Below are 21480 nucleotides of genomic sequence, written 5' to 3'. Positions count from 1 at the left end.
GGCAAAGTGCCTGCAGCCACGCACACATCTCAACAACCACACAGCCACAATGGTGAACACATCGCTCAAGCGAAGACGGACCGAGGAGCATTTGCGGGGAAAGGGGCCCAAGAAGGAAAAGAGAAAGATCAAGAAGCAGAAGCACTACCACAGCTCGTCCGACGAAGAAGAAGGCGCCGCGCGCGATGCCCCAGCACGCGGGAGCAGCGAGGAGCCAGAAGAGCCCTTCCAGCCCTCGGGCGCCAATGCGACTCTCCCTGGAAAGCCCGAGCTCTCCAAGCAGCAGCTGAGGAAACAAGCCAAGTTCGAGGCGAAAAAGGCAGCGCAGCAGGCGGCCGCGGCGGAGGAGTCTTCAGCCAGCGACGACGACGACGACGAAGACGGTGATGCAGCGCCATCGAAGAAACCGCAGCCCAAGTTCAAGGCCAGCATACCGGCAAAGGGCCCTGTCAAGTCTGCGCTGAAGAAGACGGCGCCCGTCGACCACGAAGCGCCATTGCCCAGCGACGCTGAAGAAGACGATGCCTCGGACGCCTCTGAGCCTGAAGGCGACGAGTTTTCCATCGCCGACTCGGAATCCGACGCCTCGGACGCGTCTTCTGTTTCCGAAACCTCGACGGCAGCCGCGCGCAAAGTACGCAAGCGCAACGACCCCGAGGCCTTTGCCAACTCGATTTCCAGAATCCTGGGCTCAAAGCTGTCGACATCGAAGCGCACCGAGCCCATCTTGTCGCGCTCAAAGGATGCTGCGACGGCGAACCGCGAGCTCGCCGATTCAAAGCTTACCGAGAAGGTGCGCCGACAGCTCGTTGCAGAGCGCAAGGCTGCGCAAGACAAGGGCCGCATCAGGGACGTGCTTGGGCTGAACGACCCGAATGTGAGCACGGCAGCTACATCGACAAAGGAGAAGGAGCTGCGCCGGACAGCACAGAAGGGTGTCATCAAGCTGTTCAACGCTGTGCGGGCCGCTCAGGTCAAGGGTGAGCAGGCCGAGAGAGAAGCCAAGGCGGGCAATGTCGTCGGCATGGACAAGAGGGAGGAGAAGGTCAAGGAGATGAGCAAGCAGGGGTTCCTCGATATGATTACGGGAGGGCAAACCAAGGAGGCGAGTGTCGAGGCATAAAAGGAGACGGGGACACTGTGTGCAAAGAGCAGGATACTATGTTCATGATACCATATACTATACATGTGTTTTTTGGTCGTACTCAACGCCAGTCCATATGCAAGCGGAGTGTTTATATAGTACATGTGTCGGCCTCGAATGCTGCATATATGTGAGCCCTCGACAAATGCTGTCCGGCATTACCGCGCAAGACTCGGTACAGTGTCATGTCATGGCGCCCTGGCTGCCACCTACATAGGTCGGTAGATCCATCTAGATATGATACAAACCCTGTTACTTGTTCTCAAAATCGCTAGCCTGCAGGTTCCGCGTCATGCTCGGCAAGCGGACTACCAAGCCATCAAGCTCCTTGCTCATCTTGACCTGGCAGCCCAGCCGACTTGTCTCGGTGAGGCCAAATGCCAGGTCCAGCATGTCGTTCTCGTCGTCGTCGGGCTCCTCCATCTTGTCGTAGTAGGCCTCGTCTTGCACGATGACGTGACATGTCGAGCAGGCGCATGAGCCTCCGCAGGCGCCCTCCATTTCTATGTCGTTGGCTTGGGCAATGTCGAGCAGATTGTCACCGTCTGCGACCTGGAAAGTGGACGAATGGCCATCTTTGTCTATGAACGTGACTTTGCGCCTGGTCTTGTCAGCGGCTGTCTCTCGTGGCCAGGGCGGTGATAACGCACTCTTCGCCGGGTCGAGGGGGGTCAAGATGGCCATGGCGGGGTGCTGGACTGGCGGAGAATTGTCGGCGGTTCCGCAGCCACGAAGGACTTGTCGCAGCGACGATTGTGGATTGCCGTAGGACAGGAGAGGCCATATTCTGCGAGTGCATGCGTCTCTGCCACATTGCCGTGGCCCAATGGCTCGATAGTCGTGGTGGAGTCGCCCACGCGCTTCTCGCGCCTGCTGCCCTCGCGCCCCGCATCATGGAGCCAGCCGTGTTCGCCGCCATTTGCCGTGTCTGTGGTCGCTGCTGCGCAAGATGTCGAGGAGTGGTGAGGGCAGAGGAGAGCTGGAGCTGGATGTTTGCTTGGGCGTAGTGGGAGTGGGACTTGGACGCAAACCCGCCAATAGCCCGATTGCTGTGTGAGACGTCAGGAAATGCTGGCCGCACGGGCCCGGCGACATCCTTGTCGATCGGAGAAGCGCATGCATCCACCACCACCAGAGTCAGAAAACAAAGCAAGAAACATCTCACCCCGGACACAATTCCTCCCCGCCGGCCACCGCGACCATGGCGACCTCGCGCGATGCCCCCAACCCCCTCAGGCCCTACTACATTCCGCCGTCCATCGGCCCGCCGCCAGACGTGCCGCAGACGCAGACAGTCTCGTCACTGCCGCCCGCTTTCAAGCCACCCACCAACACCAGCAAAGCCAGCCTGGGCAGCCAGGCACGCGACATTCTCTCCGATCTCGACTATGACGCATACTTTCCCGAGACGTCGCCCACAATAGCCGGGCATGCCAAGAAGCTGCTGGACCATGCCCTGTGGAACTACACCAGTGTGCTGCTGGCCCAGCCATTCGAGGTTGCAAAGACAATACTGCAGATCCACGAGGCAAAGGGACAGCTCTCGGCACTGAAGGACAACGGCGAATGGGGCCACAAGAGCCGCCCGGGCAGCTTTGCCAGCGGAAAGTTTGAGGATGTAGGTACCCGGCCACAGGCGGGCGGGCTTGACATGTGAATACGGGCTAATGATGGGGCAGTTCCCGCCTTCAGAGGATGAGTCGGACGAAGACTCACCAGGATACTTTACAACGACTGCACCACGGGTAGACGCAACCTCGCCCTACTCGCCCTCCTTCTCGCCATCCAGATCGCCCCGCAGACGCCAACGACGGCTCGACAGCCGGTCTCCGTCACGGACACCCACCCAACCCCCACCCTCGTCGGTACTCCAGCTAGAACTGAAGCGGTCCGACTCTTTGCTCGAAGTAATAGGGCAGCTATGGCAGAAAGAGGCCGCGTGGGGAGTGTGGAAGGGCACCAACTGCACCTTCATCTACAACTTCTTGCTCAAGACGACCGAGGGCTGGTTTAGGAGTCTCATCTCGGCCCTCCTGAACATACCAGATCCCGGGCTCGTAGGCGCCGCAGGGAGTGGCATTGGGGGCCTGGATGTGCTAGAAAGCCCGAGTCCGCTGACGTCTCTCGGTGTCGCAGTATCTGCAACGGCCATTGCGGCCATCCTACTTGCGCCCCTCGACCTGGTGCGCACCCGGCTGATCATCACGCCAATCTCGTCGTCACCACGATCCATCTACCCATGTCTCTCCCTGCTACCCTCTCTCTCCATCTCTCCTACTCTTCTGCCAGCAACCATTGTGCACGCGTGCGTGCCCACGCTCGTGTCATCGTCGACGCCCCTCTTCCTCCGGTCGACACTGAGCATCGACCCCGTCCTTACGCCGGCTACCTATTCCTTCAGCACCTTTCTCTCGTCGACAGCCGAGCTCTTCATCCGCCTTCCGCTGGAAACAGTGCTCCGCCGCGGGCAAGTAGCGGTGCTGCAAGAGTACGAAAGCCAGCGTGCGGCAGCAGAGTACCAGGCGCCAGTCAGTCGGTCCAAGAGCCCCGCATATGGTCTGGACAGGCCGGAACGGGCAAGCAACGACGGCGGGTTCAAGACGATTGTCGAGCCCGGGCAGTTCAGGGGTGTGCTGGGCACTCTGTGGTTCATTGTGCGCGAAGAAGGCATCACGGTGACGAGCCCCAATCCAGCCAAAGCAGCCAGTGCAAAGGCCATGGGCTTCTCAAGACCGCCGCGCACAAGAAAGGGCCAGGGTGTGCACGGGCTGTGGAGAGGGTGGAGAGTGGGTGTGTGGGGATTGGTGGGCATTTGGGGAGCTGCTGCTTTGGGTGGGGGTGGCGGTGAATTCTAGGACATGACGGCTCTGGCTCTTTGCTAGCGGTGACCTGGAGTCACTCTCTGTTTTTTTTGGTCTTTGTCGCCTTGTTCTCTGAGCGCCCCAATTATATTGGTGATGTCTGTTTTTGCCGCTGTTGTCATGATGATAGGCGTATGCACATATGCATGGTAGATAGACGAGTCGTGGCTGGCGTTGTGAAAGAAATGCATTTTTTAACGACGGATGGTCGGTGGAAGCAAGGGAGGCATGGACTTTGGTAGTGGTGGTGGTGGTGGCATGGCCCGGATGCGTGATGTGCCCTGGTACACGGTATGGGGCTTCCCCTGGCCAGATAGCCATGACAGCGCCGTCAGCCAACGAAACACGGGCGGTGGAATGTATGATGCTTATTTGCGGGCGTGCTGATCGGAACGTCAAGCATCCGGGGGATCTGCCGGGAAGGCTGCGTTCCTTTGGGGTAAGCTGAGATGGGGCATGCACACCATGTCAGCACAGCGACGCGGTCGGCGGCGGCGGTGGCAGCTAGTCGCGAGAAATTTGGCTGGCGGCGTGGCGGATTGGCGACGACAGAGCATGGCCTGGTGGCCGAGAATGCACCATGACGGCTGGCCATGGGCGTCGTGGCCCGTGCAAAGGCGCCGTGGGAGCTGGTCGTGTCTCATACATGTCAGCACCAAAGGCCCGCCGGCAGGGGAGAGACGCGGCCGCCAGCGGGGCTCGCAGTGCCAGTGCCTCGAGATGCAATAAAGGATGCCGGCTGTGCCTCGTTGCTGCGTGAACAGATGCCCGCCCGCTGATCCCAATCCATCATGGCCGGGGAACAAGTGGAGAGCCACGGCTCTGGCTCTGGCTATGCCCACACCTACGCCACCCTCCCCCACATCGCCCTCGCCATCCTCACCTACTGGATCGCCGCCACCGCCTACAGCCTGCTCACCGCGCCCGCCATCCCCATCAGCATACCATGGATGGGCTACGGCAAGGGATGGATCGCAGCCCTGCGCAACTACCTGGCCGTCAGCCAGAGCAAAGGATGGATGCTGGCCGGCTACGACAAGTACAGCCGCCGCGGCGACGCCTTCGTCCTGCCCCCCACCCTCGGCATGTACCCCGAGGTTGTCGTGCCGCGCAGCATCATGCAGTGGATGTTCGACCAGCCAGACAATGTCCTCAGCGTCAGTGCTGCCCACTACGACATCCTGCAGGGCAGCTACTGCTTCGTCAAGCCCATCATCCTCAAGGACCCCTACCACGAACACGTCGTCCACCGAAACCTCCTGCGCAACCTGAATTTCATCCTCCCAGAAATTGCACAGGAAGTCCCCAGTGCCGTCACCAACATCTACGGAACCGACACCGAGCAATGGAAAACCATCAACGTCATGGACTCGTTCATGGAGATGATTCCCGGCATCACCAACCGCATGCTGGTCGGCCCAGCTCTGTGCCACAAACGCAAGTACCTCGATGCCGTCACGGGCTTTACCACCGACGTCGTCCGCGGGCAAGCCTTCATGCTTATCGTCCCCAAGGCACTGCACCCCATTGTTGGCACCCTGATCAGCCTGCCGGGCAAATATCACTACTGGTTGTCATCTCGTTTCACCTTACCCGTAATCAAGCAGCGCATCTCAGACATCACCAAAAAAGACGCCGGCGACCCAGACTATAAGGACTGGACAGAGCCCAAGGACTTCTTCACTTGGATCTATCGCACCGCACAGGCCGAGGGCCGACACGATGAGATGCAGCCAGAACGCATTGCCAAGCGCATATTGCCACTCAACTTTGCAAGCATCCACACCACTTCGCTCACTGGCTATGAGGCCATAGTCGAAATACTGAATGCTGGACCAGACGTTGTTCGTCAACTGCGCGAAGAAGTATATCGCATCACGCAAGAAGAAGGCGGCTGCACCAGAGCGGGACTCACCCGCATGTACCGCCTTGACTCGGCCATTCGAGAATCACAGCGCTTGTCACCCATTGCCCTGACATTTAACCATCGCAAGGTCGTGGCAAAAGAGGGCATAGTCCTCCCAGACGGAACTCATATCAAACAAGGAACCATTATCTCATGTCCCTGGATGTCAATGGCTAGCGACACGGAAATTTACGACAAACCTGGCGAGTACGACCCATTTCGCTACTCGAGACCAAGGGAGGCCTACGAGGCCATGACTCCAGAGGAGAAAGCAAAGGTAAATTCACTAAAGCTGAAGCAGGGTGGTATGGTGACCACCAGTATCCAACATCTGGCTTTTGGTCATGGCAGACATGCCTGGTAAGTTTGCAGGAGGCTAGAACATGGCTGCTTGCGAGAGAAGGCTAACATTCCGCAGTCCTGGCCGCTTCTTCGTCTCGCATGAGCTCAAGATGATATTGTCCTATATGCTACTGAATTACGACTTCAAGCCATTGAGTGAGAAGCCGAAGAAAATATGGGTCATCCGACACCTGATTCCGCTTCCAGCAAAAATTGAAGTACGGCGTCGCAAGAGTCCATGGACACCTGCAGATGGCTGATGAGCGACACAAAGAGCATGTACATAGGTCTCTTTTTCTTTTTGCTCCGCTACGTCCGTGTAATGCAAGCACCTCATTGTGGATTCTTTTGCTCTCTGTCTCTAGTCGCCCATAGCAGTCAACCACACTGCTAGCTCAACCCCTAGCTGGCCAGGCTGATCATACATGATGAGATGCCCTGCACCATCTACCTCTACGACCTCTTTTGCCCCTAACGCTGCACCCAGCCTGTGCGCATCACTCACGGGAATCCAGCTATCTTGCTTCCCCCATATAATCTTAATATGCATCTCCCTCCCGACATCCGCATACCGCCCCTCGACCTCCCCCGTACTGCGATGGGCAGCCTGACAAAGCTGGCGGACAAACCCTGCCTTCCCGCCTTCCCGCATCCACGGCGCCTTGAGCATTTCCACGGTCCGCGAGTCAAGCGCCGTGTACGCCGCATGCCGAATATACGATTCCAACATGTCCTCAAATACCACATCAGGCATCTTCTCAAACGCACCCGCATTCTCAGCCACGCTCTGGAACAACGCGTGCCCAAACGGACCAATCGCCACAACGTCGATTAAACACAGACTGGCATACCGGCACTCATGCACTAGATGCGCGCGCAGACTCATCAGGCCCCCATGGTCATGCGCAACAACGTGTGGCCGTGTCGTCCAGTCCTCCGTCGCACCCCAGTGCTTGAACAGCGCGGCAAACGCCTCGCTTTGGCGCGCGAGATCGCCATCCAGACGCTCCGTCTCACTCTCCGGCTTGAACCCCGTCGTCCCCGACTCGAGTTTTTCGGCCGGCGACTGCCCGAACCCAGGGTTGTCGCAGAGGTACACGCGGTATTTGCGGGAGAGCGCACGTGCAAATGGGAGCCATACGTGTGAGGACCACGGCGTGCCGTGGATGAAAATCAAAGGCGTGTTGGATGCTGAGCCCAGCGCTGTCCATGCGATTGAGAAGCTGTGTGTTGGAGTGGAGTGGTGGAATCTTTTGTCCAGTGTAATAGGCATGGTGGGTGAAGTAGATTCCATTTTATTTTTCTGTGCCGGCTGGGTGTGCGTGCGTGGAAATGTATCAATGCGTTTTGATGGTGACCACGTCATCTTTATACTTCTTTTTTCCTCGCCTTTTTTATATCATGCTGCTTGCGTGTCTGTAGGACCAGAACTTGGTGCGGAGGTACGCCATGTGCTAAAAACGTGCTGTGGAAGTGGCTTATCACGCGCCAGAGATGCGGTGGGGAGTGCCCGATAAGAATGCGCGTGATACGTCAGTTTGAAAGCTAAGACATGGGAAGGGGGGTTTTTTTCGCTAGAAAAGTAACGTGGGTAGATAAAATTGTGTATTTGGATTAGAAATCCTGAATGTTGGTGTAGAACCATTCACGGAGGTTTTCCAGTGCTGTGGAAGTGGCTTATCACGCGCCAGAGATGTGGTGGGGAGTGCTCGATAAGAATGCCTGTGATACGTCAGTTTGAAAGCCAGAACATGGGGAGGCGTTTTTTTTTCTCGCTGGAGAAATGGCGTGGGCAGATGAAAGATGAGATTGTGTCATTGGATTGGAAAGTGTGGATATTGATGTAGAGCTATTTGCGGGTGTTTTCTAGCGCTACTGTGTGGTTACACTTTGCTGCTATACTAGGCTGACTCTTCATGACGGCCCTGTTATGCACTGAGAACTAGCAAGTATGCTTTCAGTCGCTGATCTAAAGCCAGTGATCGGCCTGAATATTGACAGGGTAGATTTCGCGTGCTGTTATATATTCATCTGGACGGACTTATCCCGTTGATTACAGCTTTGAGTATTGCATTCACTGCTCGACTGGACATTGTCAGATGAGACACTAGTGCAATGTGTTGTGTTCATTATTGAGGCATGTTTTTTTTATATCTGTGTTTGCACTTCGTTATGGTGATTTGTTACCGCATCGACTTAGCGCGACTAAACATGTTTATATTTAAATCATGTGGCAGGAGGACATCTGCACACTATACCCCTAGTTCTTATTGCTGTGCATACCCACACGCCGATAAAACTCGTTAGACCAGCCATTGCACATAGAATCATAAACCACAACACACAATCTCATCCTACTCCACAGATACCTCCCTCTTCCGTATGGCGACTGATCGCCTTGCCCCCATGAGACCTTCACCCTGCACAACTCTTGCCTCGAGTGCCTCCGCCACATCATCCAGCTCTTTACCCGTCCTGGCTCCCATCATGCCGGGTGCCGGGCTCCACTGCGTGTTCAGCAGAATAGCCAGCGCGTTGACCTTCCATACTCCAACAGCGTCCGGTCGACTTGTTCGAATGGTTTCGAACAGCAAAACAGCGGCAAGCAGTACGAGCACAGCCGGAAACAGCAGAAATTTCCAGCAAACGCGTAGTAGCGTAGTTTGCACATAGACAGTCCCGCTTACACGGTGCGACGGCGCAACATAGTCGACCGGAAGACGCGTGGCGTTATTCACATCGTCTTGTTGCGCCAGCAAAGTATCGTTGGCACGAAGCGCAACACTCATGTAGTGTGCGATTGTATGCATCGTGTCTGTTATATTGCGCCACCTGGGTTCGTTCTGCCGGCACCCCATAGACCGGCCTGTCGGGCGGTTGTCGCGTTGGCAGACGGCAAGATGAATCTAAGCGACCCGAGGACATTGTCGTAGTGCTGTCGGGGAATGGTGATATTGATTGGTTTTGGGTCGCAGTGGGACGGTAGCGCTGCATTCTGGCAGTCAGGATGGAATTCGTAGGTTAGATTCCATTCTTTTGCTGGCGTGAGATCCCCATAGGGCTGCAGGATGGTACTCGCGTTGAGAATGTGTTCTTCGTAGACGCCGTTTTGGACACGGACACTCAGCGTTTGCATGTTGATGTAGAAGAGGCAGTAACCTGCTTCTATCGTGCTCTCTGACGAGACTATTGATGCCCTCGCTTGCTCGGCTGGAAAAACTAGCAGGTTGCGGGCTAGTTTTCATTTGAATTTCGCAAAGCCGGCATGGATGGATGTCCAGTTGTGGCGCCATTCCTCGGGGAATCCATTAGCGAGGGTGTAGTTTGATCCGAAATGCTCATCAGGTGACCACCGCTGATACGAGGTATCGCTGGAGAATACCAGGGTTGGTGATGCCAGTTCGAGCGGCGGAGGCGGGTACTCCGTGGGCAATGCCGAGACTCCAGTATGGATGTTTGCTATGGTACAAGGTCGAAACGGATGCTCAGGCCATATGTCTGATACCGCCTCTGAATAATTGAGAGAGTAGTCTGCTGAGTTGTCGCAACACTGTACGGTCACGCCAAGGTTTGGGAAGGGATCCCAAGTGCAGTTGCCAGTCGTACATGAGTATGGCGGGTAAGGAAGACTAGTCATACCAGACGAGTATAGCCCACTGTAAAATGTAGACCGCAGTTTGAAGGATACATCTCTGCCTGTCTGAATTAGTGTTTATTCTCATTGACAACAAAGGGATGTACAAGAGTAACCTACCATAATCTGCATAATTACCTCCAACGTACCCAACGCTTCCTGAATACGTCGAGGCTGCTGATGCGAAAGCTACCAATGACTTGGCATATGCGGAAAGATATGGAAGATTTGTATTGTAAAAATTGACGCTTTGTTGAAAGAATGAACCTATGACGATGCTAATTATGACGAGGATGGCAGCAATGAGCTCCTTAGGATTACTGTTCAAAGTTTCAGCCAGACTTTATGCCGATCCGACAGGAAGAGAACAAGTACAGGGACTCTTGAGAGGAGCATATGGACACGTGAGGGATTGGTAGTATCTTGCAAGTGTCTCAACTCTAGTAGCAGTTGCAAGCTTCCAAGTGGTCCTCTATTGGCCGTGTCAAATTTGACGATATCTCGTAGCGGTTTGTAGCCTTTCTGTAGCGAGACCCAGGTCAACTGGCACATACAACTAGTCACAGGTACCATCAGAGACATCCTGAAGAAAGTCGCAGCGAACGCGATAGCAGCGTTCAGTGTCACGGCCCCAATGACTGGACTGGGTTTCCCATTGTATATGACCAACACGGTGACGATGGCGATAAAAATAAGCACTGAAAATACGATCGAGACCACTTCCCACATCCACATGCTTGGATGTAGGAAGAACGGTTTGCGTTCTGCGCTATGGAGCAGATATCGATTGTTATCGGCGTCCGTCGCCTCCAAAAGGTCCTTGGTCGACTCGTGGCTAGAGTGTTTGGGATGAGAGGGGGTTTGTTCGAGTTGCATAGAATTCCATGATGCGTCGCGCTGTCTAGAGACGGGATCAGCCCCGAATTCAATCCCACCCCACCTTTGAACATACTGTGTGACTGGCATGGCTGTAGTTATCGGTGTACAAGCTATGCGGGGTGGAAATCGAGAAGAACGAAGATTTTACAGTCCAAAAACCCCCGCTATTAAGATGATTCGGCTCACAAGGCTGGGCTGGTCGCCTTACAACGCCTCTTTAGAAGCCTACCTTATCTATGCGAGTATAGAGGTTGGTATCGCGATGTGCATGGTGGCGTATTATGCCGGTGCGTGTTCAGCATCACTGCCTCGCATCTTACCTAAGAGTAAAACAGATCGCCATATCTGCTAGCTATTGTGATAAAATCGATGAATTGGATTGAAAAATCTCTACTGAGTGTTGTTGTGCGATCGACAACCAAGAACTGAAAGCGTGCGTTTGTATCGGGTTATCACGTGATTTATCTGTCACGTGCGCCTCTGACAGACTCTTCTCCGAGTGTCCCGTCTCATCAAATAACTGAAAATTCGAATGCTCTATAAGCCTTTTCTGGAAAAATGACTGCAATGGTTATCTTCATGACGAAAAGGAGAACAGTAGCGAAGTCTTCATTTGTGATTGTGCAGGAGCTGTAAGGCTCAGGTCGGCCGCTATTGATGACTAGTGCGAAACCTTTGGTTCGTATCACAGCCAAACTCTCAAAACAAGCCAGGAGCTTGGTCAGCCGTACTTGACTCAAGACAAATTTCTGCTTGCTGGAGATGCGTGCATTTGAACATAGGTGAGCTTAATGAAACAAAGAACCCAGACAGCCAAAGCATTATCGATTCCGCTTAAATCCTGGACAATACATTTACTTTGACCCAAATCGAGGTCTATATCTCTTCCTAATAATGCCTCTATAAATTTGGCAAGCTCCTACCTTTTGTCGTTTCACAAATGAGTGAAACACAGAATGAAGTACCCATATCCATTGCTCGGCGTTATCTGTTGGACAACATATACCTCAAACAAGCCAAGAGATGCTAGCTTTAAGTCTTTTCGTTATAGGGCACGCTACTCTCAATAATAGTTTCAGGGTGTCGTAACTCGCAAAAGTCAGAGCTACTTTTGACCTCGGATAAGTTTCGGCCATATTGGACGGCGATGATGACCTAGGCAACGCGGTCGCACTGTAAGAAGCTGACATTGAGGGATTATAATCTGCTAAGCAAGATCACTTATTATCTTCTCTAGATGTGCAAGTCAAACTTGTACACTTGTATGGAAGAGACAAGAAGTTTATCCAAGCAAGAGACCTTATTGAAAGCTCTTTTTACGACTATTATACTATGGAGAAGAGGAATCTGTCTAGGGTTGTAAGCGCGCTTGGTCAGAGTACATGTTAACACTAACTGTCCGGACGAAAACCACAACCTGTTGCGGCATAATGCACAGGCTAGAAGGACAGTAATAGGTAGTGGAGACAAGTGTCATACCACCTCCACAAAAGAAAATCGAAAAGTACTAGCCCAAATACAGTGAGACATTGTTTGATTACTCTGGTGTACATCACGATCGTGATCCGGATCTCCGGTCGCTAGACTAAGTATGTCCATGTCCTCCGCCAACGCGCCATACCCCGTCAGGTAAGGCCATAACACCACCAGGGCAATATGTGTGGGGATGTGACAAGATTCGCCGAAATACGCGACGAGTTAGTGTCAGATTTGGTATTCTTCGCAATCTTACACTGAATCGGCAATGGGGGACTCGTAAAGCCCATGCTTGGCTCTGAAAACGATCACGAGAGCGAAGAGGGGATTGCTAGACTGGTGTATTTTCTTGGAGGATACTAAAAGCTCTTCATCCTTGCGCATCCTCAAGCTTCCCGAGTCATGAGTGTGTTTATTAATCAAAGGGCTGAGAAGAAAACAATTCCCGGCTCCGAAGCGGCAATAGGGAGCTGACGTAGTAGTGCTGACAATGGAAATCAGACTCAAAACGTCGCGGGCTACCTGCCATGACGATGAGTTCTCTTCAACAGACAAGGAAAACAGCTTAAATGATTTATAGGTTTCAAAGATGAATGAGGAAGCGAGTATGCTGCGCTTGAGTGATGAGGCGTCAAGCCTCCCAGCTACTCATTCAGACTTGCTTTGGCTTGATGAAGATGACTACGGCATTGATTCTTTGATAACTATATTAGAGCTAGTCAAGAAGTTGAAGATAACGATAAGCAAAGTTTGATTATATAGACAACGTCGGATGATGTCACTGGCTTAAGATACTAGTCTCTCGCTACCTGCAAGATCATAGTTTATTCAAACATCCACTCAGCTTCTATATATGTATTTTTCTTGACAAACTGTAACACTATGTGTTACTAGACCTCACAGCGCATATATCGATACAGCCGGTATGTTATGTCAGTGAGGGGATATTATGGTACAAGGTCAGGGAACAAACTTCAACTCGCAATCACTAGGCAGATATGCTCTCGAAAGAGACTTGACAACAAACCACATTCTTTCCAGATCTAATACAATTGAATTGCTATATACATGCTAATCATTCCAATGACCGCTTGGCCCGAAGATAGTCACATAATCCATCCCACACCATACCATTTATTCTACATTATCCTACGCCTGAGCATCATTCACAGTGTGGGCCCACGACGATCATGATTCGTAGCACACCTCGCTATAACTTGATTCCAAACTAACTTTGCTAGGTTTGCCAGATACACGCTGTACCTGGTGCTTGACAAGTAAAACTATTGCCTCCACATTGGATAGCTGTATATAATGAGTATTATGCTTCTATACACTCACCCGGTGGCACAATAACATACCGTGACAGTAGCCGCTGCAGCATTGCCCATTGCCTCCTGGAAGGGTGCAGGATACTGTGTTGTTCAGTAGATGAATCATATCAAGATAGGTAAATACTAACTGCCATTGTTGGTACATTGGCGCTCTTGCAGTTCAACTGGGATAGCAACGGCCGTGGTAACGCTGATGATAGCGGCCAGAATAAATGCGATAGACTTCATGATGTCAGTTGGACTTTGTGGTGTCTGTTTGTAAGGGTAGCTGGAGATATTGAGATGAAGAGTTGGATGATGGTCCTGGAGTGCAGCAAAGAGGTCAGTACTTATACTTCAGGCACTCAAGCCTGACTCTCTGAGATATGCATGATTCTCCATGTGTTATAGCATCTGTCACAATTCGTCCGGCCAGCTTCGTTAGCATGATCATGGCGAGCAGGGAAGGGCCAGAATCTCGAAGCTATTGAAAGCCACAGGTAAGCACTATGCTACATCCACTTCATCTTTGACTTATGCGGAAAGGGTAAATAAAATGTGGTAACATGATACACTCTGCGTAGGAGAATAGAATAAGACTAGACCGTACGCTGTGCGTACAGGGGAATAAATTGTGGCTAGACTGTAAGGACACCATGCGGACCACGGCGATTGGCGGAAATGATCAATTTAATTCTTATCACCAGCCACAACTCGCCGTAACCGAGCTGTAGCTACGAAACTTGAGCCAGGTCATACCCTTATTCGTCAGTGTCATGTCCTGATATGACTTAGTCTTGGCATACCCATGCCATGGGAATGCATGCTACCCGCGCGCAGTCTAGAACATGTGCGTGCGCGATCTCCGTATACAACACGTGGTACTAGCGCTATAGCACTGCAAATCGCAGCTTAGTCATATGGTATACTGAATTGGCATTCGGGTGAGAGAGACCACGCACGTGATTCACTATAGTACTGCTCGTCAGGAAACTTTCACTTGGCTACTTCTCTTGCCGTCACAGAAATCTCGTCGTATCGGCATGTCCGGAGTTCCAGCAAGTTCCAAGCAAAGCGGACGTACTATCCGCCCAGTGAACCTAAAACGTCGTTGCCACGTGCGCCCCGGGGAGTTATATACGGGCCGTGCGCATCCCAAAGACCGCCCGCTTAAAGTTTCCTTCTCGATAACACGGCATAGGCGATATTTGCACAGAGCCATGCTTCTCTTTCAGGCTAAGAATAGGACGTCGCTAAGCGCCTCCGTGGCAGCCAGGTTGTCGGCTACTGCTGCTTGAGCTTCTTCTTGACACCCATCTCTACAGGCAACACTGTCGCGTTGAACGCAGCCATGGTAAGGCCATATGGCGCCCGAATGCGTGGTTCCCAGTTCTCTGCAAACTTTTCTTCAGTAAGCATGAGCTTCAAATCGTCAACACGGCCACCAAAGATTGTGAGCATGGTCGATGAGCTGGGAGTATGGTCAGCATTGCGCGATTTCGGCATCGAGTTGCCCTTACTTGGCGCTTCCAAACATGTTGTGGAATAAACTTTCCGAGTACTGAGGGTTTTGCGCCTTGGCCTCGCTTCTTCTCTTAGCGAGCTGCTTACTGAGGTCTTCTTTGGTCAGTACCGGACCACCGTGCTCTCCCTTTCCTGTCGCCATGCTTAGCAACTCTTCCACAAGGGGCAAATCGGGCTTTCCCTGGTCAGGCACCTGCGCAGCATCCTGCCTGGTCAAGCTTGCATCGTGCTCGATAGCGTTGTGCTTGCTCAGTTCTGCGAGATCAAACTTGTCGTTCCAGTAAGAGCGGCCCAGGAAGTCGGCGGAAAACTTGGGCACGAAAAAACAAAACGAAGGTGCAAAATTGAAAGTCTGTCGAACAGTCGTGTTCAGGTCGCGAAACGTGATGTTCTTGCCATCGTGTGGAAGAATGCCGTGGTTTGCCCTAGCGCCAGTTAGATTGCGGTTGGAGCCAAGGATATCGAGGCATACATGGCGTTTAGCATCGGACATGCCGACCTGGAGTCACCTTCGCGTGGTGGTACATATTCTGGCCATTTCCCTGCATGTCCCGGTAGTCCTTCCGCAATGACTTTGTTTGGCGGGTGAGCCGGAAGGACGAGGTTCGCTAGAAAGAGCCCGAAATCCCACGTCATGACGGATATGTCGATGAACGGTTTGGTCAGCTTTTGTTTCAAGCCCATTTTGACCTCGTAGATGCAAGTTGCGCACGTATATTGCTATCGGTAAGATGAGGGCTTTGTCGATGGGTATTTAAGAATTATGCAATGGTTAAAAAAACACCAAGCTACATTCACAGAACAGATTATCGCCTTGTTAGTATAATGAAAAGGGAAAAAATCTTGGAAATTCTTCGCCACTCACTAACTACATGCTACTGTTATAGCGCCTCTCGTTTATCTCTGCTATTTGCCGGCTCCCCAGGAATGTCCGCGATACCCCACACTGAGCTACGTAAGAGCGTACTGACCGCCCAAGCCCCCTGTCATGGTGTAAGAACTGAAGGGTCTGATAGGCCTCTACTATGTAAGTGCCAATGCTCGGATATGCAGTGGCAAACCATCAGGTTACACAGAGCTATTGCTTTTGATATCCTCTAACGGAACTGATCGGCATAGTTCTTATCCTATTATGCGCTTGCACTAGCCTATGGATTTCGAAATCTGGAAAAGGAAATACAAAGGTACCTCGTGGCTCTAGGACTGCGCGCTTGATTTGTTGCAAAAGTTCAAAAGAAAGCGCCCGCTTTGATTGTGTTATACAGTGAGCGCAGTTCTCTGATAAGACATGAATGACCTTGACCACTTCTAGGATTTTCAATCTGATCAGATCACCTTAACCACAGCTGCAGGCTACTACAACAATTTGACGTCATAGTTAGAGAATACGGCTGGGCTGACACAACCACAACTGTATCCCCTCACCCCCGCACGTTTGGTGAACCTGATTTGCAGAACATTTTTGGAGGGGCGCAGTTAAGACGTACGACGTAACAGGCCCAATCTCTTTTAGAAACACAGGGGAGAAACTCCCGACACGCACACCAATAGCGTAGGTTTAAAGCTCTTGAACTCTATCTACACCTAATGCGCGCTCTTGTTACTAAGTTGCTGTCAATCAACTCTAGCGTGGTGTAATTGGTGAATTAATGCGAAGGAAATGGCTGTAAGATAAGTTCGATTGCAATAGCCTGATGTGGATATGAAGATTGAAACGTAAGGGTTATTGTCGCAGAATAGGTACTATCTAGCTGTAAAATCTAGAGAGTTGCCACTTTTTTTACTCTGCGATGGTTATAGTGTCACTAGAACTTCTCGCGTCCACTCTTTCTTCATGCTTTTAGATTAAAATTCCTATTTTGAGAAATTTTCAGTGTCTGATAGTGTCGCGTGAATATAAATAGTGTAGATTTGTCTCGCTACACTAAGTTTATAGCATAGTACATAGCATGAATTCAATAGTTCAACTAAAAAAGAAGTAGAGATAGTAACTGTCTCTGTTCCTAACATAGGTTAAAATAACTAACCTCATATTAATTAGAGATCTATTAGCCTCAAGTTTGTATATTAAGGTGACTAATTAGGACAGTGTACATCCAGGGCTCAGTTAGCTGTTCTAAAGCAGTGACCTGACTGGAGCTTGGGAAATATTCCTGGATAATTTTGAGTATTATCTATGCTAAACACTCCGATTTATTACGCAAAAAGAGAACCATGCGCATCGTGTAATCGTCGTCAATATTTTAGACTTGTTTGGACGAATACACGTTTTCAATAGCTTCCACTCTTCTGCTAGCAAACATGAAGATAAACATCCATACTATATTTTTCCGTTGATTTTTTCTCCATATCTTGAAATCGCGTTTGGTTAAGAAGTAATATTCCGACCCCTTAAATTACCCTGATCACGATGTCACAAAATCCACGAGATTAGCCTGTTCTTTGAGCTTCTTGCCTTTTGCACGTATCGGCGTATAGAGAATGTTCAGGTAAGCGCTGAAGTGCTACTGGCTGAAGCGTATGAACACACTGGACATGAAGTGGCAGAGTTGATGTAAACTTGTTAACGTCCAAGTGGCACCTGACGCACGTGCGTACGCAGCTGCACAGATTCAGAACAAAACTAGCTGTTCGAGGCATTTCTAATTTGCCATAGCGAAGCTATTGAAAGCCAGCATGTAAAATGCTTTCCTGAAACGAGCGGGAACTGCATATTCGATATACGCCGGACGATTACTGTTGTTTAGCAGCTGCTGTCCTACCAAACCCCCTGTACATTTTGACTGTTCTCTTCTCTCATAGGGTTCTTTTCGCATTATTATTCATGTGCTGTCATTTATATTAGAACTTTGCTTGTACGAGATGTTTATTTGTTTCGGTGTATAGTTATACAGCTGGAGAATTCTATTCACATAATTCACTTGTGGTAGCTAGGTCGTGTAGACATGAACTTCGAAGGCGTAATGGCAAAGCCAAGTGGCGGAAGCACTAGTGCGCGTATACGACTCTTGCGCCACGTTACAGAAAAATAATACTTTTGTTATAGGCAGATACACGCTGAGCCCTTTTAGGTAGCTGGATGCGGATACTAGCGTTGGCTTGGCCATATCTCCTTGTCCCATTGGGCCAACAGCGTTGAATGTGGCGGTGCAACAAGTGTCTAGGATTAGGGTTGGGTAACTGGCAGCCACAGGGTCTTGCCTAGTTGGCATCGCCCACTCGACCACGTAGGGTTTAGTGCCGGGTTTGCAACCTCTCTATGGTATGTACTCGCAGGAATGTATAGGATAGCGTAGAAACCATTTACGACTTTATATTCTCATAGAAAATTGTCAAATACTATAATTTCACCATGTTTTCCAACACTACGAGTCCACCATCTGCATTCGTGCCTCTTGTTCTCACTCGTTCTCACTTTTTCTCGTTTATTCTCAGTTGTTTTTGTCCAATCGAACTCATTCACTCACGCTATTACGAACCAAACGTCTTATTCTCCCAGGATGCCTCCAGCTGTCAAAGGTCTACCATTTACCAGTTTAACTAGCTCGGCTTTAGGCGTTACTTGTCTCCGTGCCGCTTCTCTGCCTGTCGCTGACACCGTGTTTGTAAATGGAGTGATCCATACCATGGACAAACAATCCACTACTTTTACTGCAGGATCTTTGACTATTACAAATGGTACAATCACATGTGTTGTTCAAGAGTCGGACTGCAAGGCTGTTGTTGGAAGCATTACCAAGGTGGTGGACTTTAATGGCAAAGCGATGATTCCCGGTCTGGTCGATGCCTCTTGATGCCGGACGAGCAATGCTTGGATGTACGCTACGTTACAAACAACTCACACAAGATGCTCTTCACCAGACCATCCAGGCCTGTCTTGATTCGCAGCCTAGGCAGACTGGTTCTTTGACTGTCACTGATTTTGATCGCGAAGGATTCACTACTATCAACGGGCCGGGAAATAAAGCTATGCTCGACAAACTCAACACTACTCGACCGATTGCTATTATCGCTTCTGATCAGCACAACATCTTCGTCAACTCCAGGGCTCTCCAAATCATCAACATTACACGCAGCACGCCCAACCCTCCCGGAGGCGGAATCGAGCGCAACTCAAACGGTGATCTAACCGGCTTTCTCGAGGAAAATGCCGTTGTTCCAATCCGAGCTCTCATGGGTGACCGTGGCATTGCCCAGCTGGATGCTGCAACTGTGGTACTATCTTAGCTCCGTCAAAAGGGCATCACTAGTTTCTTGGACGCGTCTCAGACCCCGCACACAGCCTGGTCTAGTCTCAAGTCGACTAACGAACTGACCGCTCGGGTTTTCAACAACTTTGGGGTTTTCGGAAACACTGATTTTCCGGCAATCGTTTCCCAGGCGCTGGCAAGCAAGAAGCAACTGGATGAAGGCGATCTGGTGGCCACTCCGGGCCAACAGTGGCGTAACATCAAATTCTTCATTGATGGTATTCTGCCCTCCGTCTCCGAGTCTAGCTGGCTCCTCAATCCCTACCTAATCAAAGACTCCCACGGCAAATGGGTTCCAGGCAACAACGTTGGGCTTCCCAACGCAAACGAGACACAGCTCCAGAAGCTCCTCACACTTACTCTGAACGCGCGCATGGGTCTTCACGTTCACGCCAGCGGTGACCGGGCTGTCCGAACCATGCTTGACATTGCCACCTCGATGAACAGAACCTTCGCGCCTTCAGACATTGGCATCGCTCATGCTGAGCTTGTCACTGCAGAGGACAGAGCACGCTTTGCAGAGCTCGGCATACCCGTCATTGCATCCTACCAATGGGCGCAGAAAGCAACCTACTGGGCCGGAGACAATACACTGACTCTTGGAGCTGACCGTATGAACGTTGCTCAATCATCCGGTCTTCTCAACAACGCCGGAGCCCTTGTCGCATACGGTTCCGACTGGCCCGTTGACCCGCTTGACTCCTTCCTCGCCCTCGCCATCGGTGTGACTCGCGCAGGTGACCCCCAGAACAAGAACTCCCACGCTAGCTTTGGTCCTCAATTTGTCGGTCGTCTTGACGAGCAGCCTGCTCTTTCACGTGAGGCAGCACTCCGAGGAATGACTACCGTGGCAGCCACATATCTCAACAGTTCATCCAGCATTGGTTCGCTCGAGCAAGGCAAATTTGCCGCCCTTCTCATTCTCGACAAAGACTGTTTTGACAAGGCTGCTGTGACAGATGAAAATCTCTCCAAGAACAAGGTCCTCATGACTATGGTTGGTGGTCGTGCTGTTTTCACTGATGACTCTGCGACTTTCCTTCCCACCGAGTGGCAGGCCGAGTCCAAAAAGCTAGATATTAACCCTGTCATTCAGCGCATGAAGCCTAGCAACATTCTTAGTCGCGCTACCACCGGTCGTGCTTGCGGTTCTCATGCGGGACACTCGCACTAGAAACTTTCTTCCCTGGCTACAGATTCGTGCAGCTGGTTTCTCAAGTCATCTATGGATTTTCTTTCTTCTTTTTTTTCTGCGCTAGCATTTGTTTCAAGTCCAGCGGCCATCTGAATTTAACGGTCTTAGCCTTAATCATTACGCAATGTATAGTTTTGCATATCGCTAGAGAGACTCTTTACAAATTTATCTCGCCAATATATGAACCCTTTCTATAAAATGCCCTCCATGTGCACATATCCTACCTACCATCACCATATATATTACTTGGAACTAACATCAATTTTTCATCGGTACTCTGTTGTCGTATTGTTAAGATCATAAGTACGAGATTAAGGAACGACATTTATACTGTGTCAGCTACCTACCACGCTGACCAAGCATAGCTGGAGAGAGAACGCTACTGAAACTTAGGACACCAGAAACATGTTGATATGAATTGGTAATTAGGTCTCGTATTCTCTGTTACGTATAGGCACGAAGTGAAAACACGGATGAGCGCAGGATTAGTTCGTCTGCAAGTTCCGAGAGCTTGCGATTCCTAATTCACCAGAAAATGACCCCTTCACTGAGCACCTAAACATATAGGCTAGTATGTTCCATCTACTTGTGAACCTGGCGGGTAATGGGAGCCCGTTTAAATTTTTCCATGTATTTTTTTTTCAGAGGTGATACCCAGTTTCGATGCGCGTGAAAAGGTTGAATTAAAGACATGAAGGCTGTTATTGAAAACGAATGTTAGATCTGAGAAGAACGGTGTATAAAGGGAGAAAACACACATATTTACGTTCACAGGGGTCACAATGATAAGTGTAGCAAGTCAGTGTTACACATTTGCCATTCACTAGGCAAGGCCCTGACGTTCCTGCCGCCGGGTCTGCGTCTCGAACTCGATTTGGCTTGTCCCTAGTCGTCCTAGATGGAGTTGCAATCCCGAGGCCGATAAAAACGGTGGAGATGAGGGCTGAGAGGCGCAT

The 21480-nt window shown here is 50.9% G+C and overlaps 10 protein-coding genes across 10 annotated transcripts; 4 read left to right on the top strand and 6 right to left on the bottom strand.

Moving 5' to 3' along the window:
* Positions 1–49: 49 nt before the first annotated feature.
* On the top strand, positions 50–1188 carry SETTUDRAFT_138823 (uncharacterized protein; the record flags this gene model as incomplete). Its single annotated transcript, XM_008030267.1, has 1 exon — positions 50–1188. The coding sequence occupies one exon, from the start codon at positions 50–52 to the stop codon at positions 1121–1123; it is 1074 nt and encodes a 357-aa protein (XP_008028458.1). The 3' UTR covers positions 1124–1188.
* Positions 1189–1396: 208 nt separating this feature from the next.
* On the bottom strand, positions 1397–1958 carry SETTUDRAFT_92125 (uncharacterized protein; the record flags this gene model as incomplete). Its single annotated transcript, XM_008030266.1, has 2 exons — positions 1397–1745; positions 1795–1958. The coding sequence occupies 2 exons, from the start codon at positions 1956–1958 to the stop codon at positions 1397–1399; spliced, it is 513 nt and encodes a 170-aa protein (XP_008028457.1).
* Positions 1959–2345: 387 nt separating this feature from the next.
* Positions 2346–4200, top strand: SETTUDRAFT_172587 (uncharacterized protein; the record flags this gene model as incomplete). Its single annotated transcript, XM_008030265.1, has 2 exons — positions 2346–2762; positions 2824–4200. The coding sequence occupies 2 exons, from the start codon at positions 2346–2348 to the stop codon at positions 3997–3999; spliced, it is 1593 nt and encodes a 530-aa protein (XP_008028456.1). The 3' UTR covers positions 4000–4200.
* A 596-nt stretch (positions 4201–4796) lies between these two features.
* On the top strand, positions 4797–6552 carry SETTUDRAFT_138815 (uncharacterized protein; the record flags this gene model as incomplete). Its single annotated transcript, XM_008030264.1, has 2 exons — positions 4797–6271; positions 6330–6552. 2 exons carry the CDS (start codon positions 4797–4799, stop codon positions 6511–6513), a joined length of 1659 nt encoding a protein of 552 aa, XP_008028455.1. The 3' UTR covers positions 6514–6552.
* Positions 6553–6614: 62 nt separating this feature from the next.
* Positions 6615–7547, bottom strand: SETTUDRAFT_93755 (uncharacterized protein; the record flags this gene model as incomplete). Its single annotated transcript, XM_008030263.1, has 1 exon — positions 6615–7547. The coding sequence occupies one exon, from the start codon at positions 7545–7547 to the stop codon at positions 6615–6617; it is 933 nt and encodes a 310-aa protein (XP_008028454.1).
* A 1060-nt stretch (positions 7548–8607) lies between these two features.
* On the bottom strand, positions 8608–9042 carry SETTUDRAFT_33043 (uncharacterized protein; the record flags this gene model as incomplete). Its single annotated transcript, XM_008029908.1, has 1 exon — positions 8608–9042. The coding sequence occupies one exon, from the start codon at positions 9040–9042 to the stop codon at positions 8608–8610; it is 435 nt and encodes a 144-aa protein (XP_008028099.1).
* Positions 9043–9071: 29 nt separating this feature from the next.
* Positions 9072–9389, bottom strand: SETTUDRAFT_21372 (uncharacterized protein; the record flags this gene model as incomplete). Its single annotated transcript, XM_008029817.1, has 1 exon — positions 9072–9389. The coding sequence occupies one exon, from the start codon at positions 9387–9389 to the stop codon at positions 9072–9074; it is 318 nt and encodes a 105-aa protein (XP_008028008.1).
* A 105-nt stretch (positions 9390–9494) lies between these two features.
* On the bottom strand, positions 9495–10853 carry SETTUDRAFT_21371 (uncharacterized protein; the record flags this gene model as incomplete). Its single annotated transcript, XM_008029816.1, has 3 exons — positions 9495–9949; positions 10442–10788; positions 10840–10853. The coding sequence occupies 3 exons, from the start codon at positions 10851–10853 to the stop codon at positions 9495–9497; spliced, it is 816 nt and encodes a 271-aa protein (XP_008028007.1).
* Positions 10854–14489: 3636 nt separating this feature from the next.
* On the bottom strand, positions 14490–15763 carry SETTUDRAFT_172585 (uncharacterized protein; the record flags this gene model as incomplete). Its single annotated transcript, XM_008030262.1, has 3 exons — positions 14490–15026; positions 15076–15504; positions 15552–15763. The coding sequence occupies 3 exons, from the start codon at positions 15761–15763 to the stop codon at positions 14840–14842; spliced, it is 828 nt and encodes a 275-aa protein (XP_008028453.1). The 3' UTR covers positions 14490–14839.
* A 2816-nt stretch (positions 15764–18579) lies between these two features.
* Positions 18580–20503, top strand: SETTUDRAFT_155347 (uncharacterized protein; the record flags this gene model as incomplete). The annotated part of the gene is made up of 3 exons (XM_008030261.1): positions 18580–18853; positions 18885–19234; positions 19307–20503. 3 exons carry the CDS (start codon positions 18580–18582, stop codon positions 20501–20503), a joined length of 1821 nt encoding a protein of 606 aa, XP_008028452.1.
* Between the last annotated feature and the right edge of the window lie 977 nt (positions 20504–21480).

Source organism: Exserohilum turcica (genome assembly GCF_000359705.1).
Source record: "Exserohilum turcica Et28A unplaced genomic scaffold SETTUscaffold_4, whole genome shotgun sequence".
NCBI lineage: Eukaryota > Fungi > Ascomycota > Dothideomycetes > Pleosporales > Pleosporaceae > Exserohilum > Exserohilum turcicum.
Note: the sequence above shows the minus strand (reverse complement) of the source record. Positions and strands in the feature narration are given on the sequence as shown.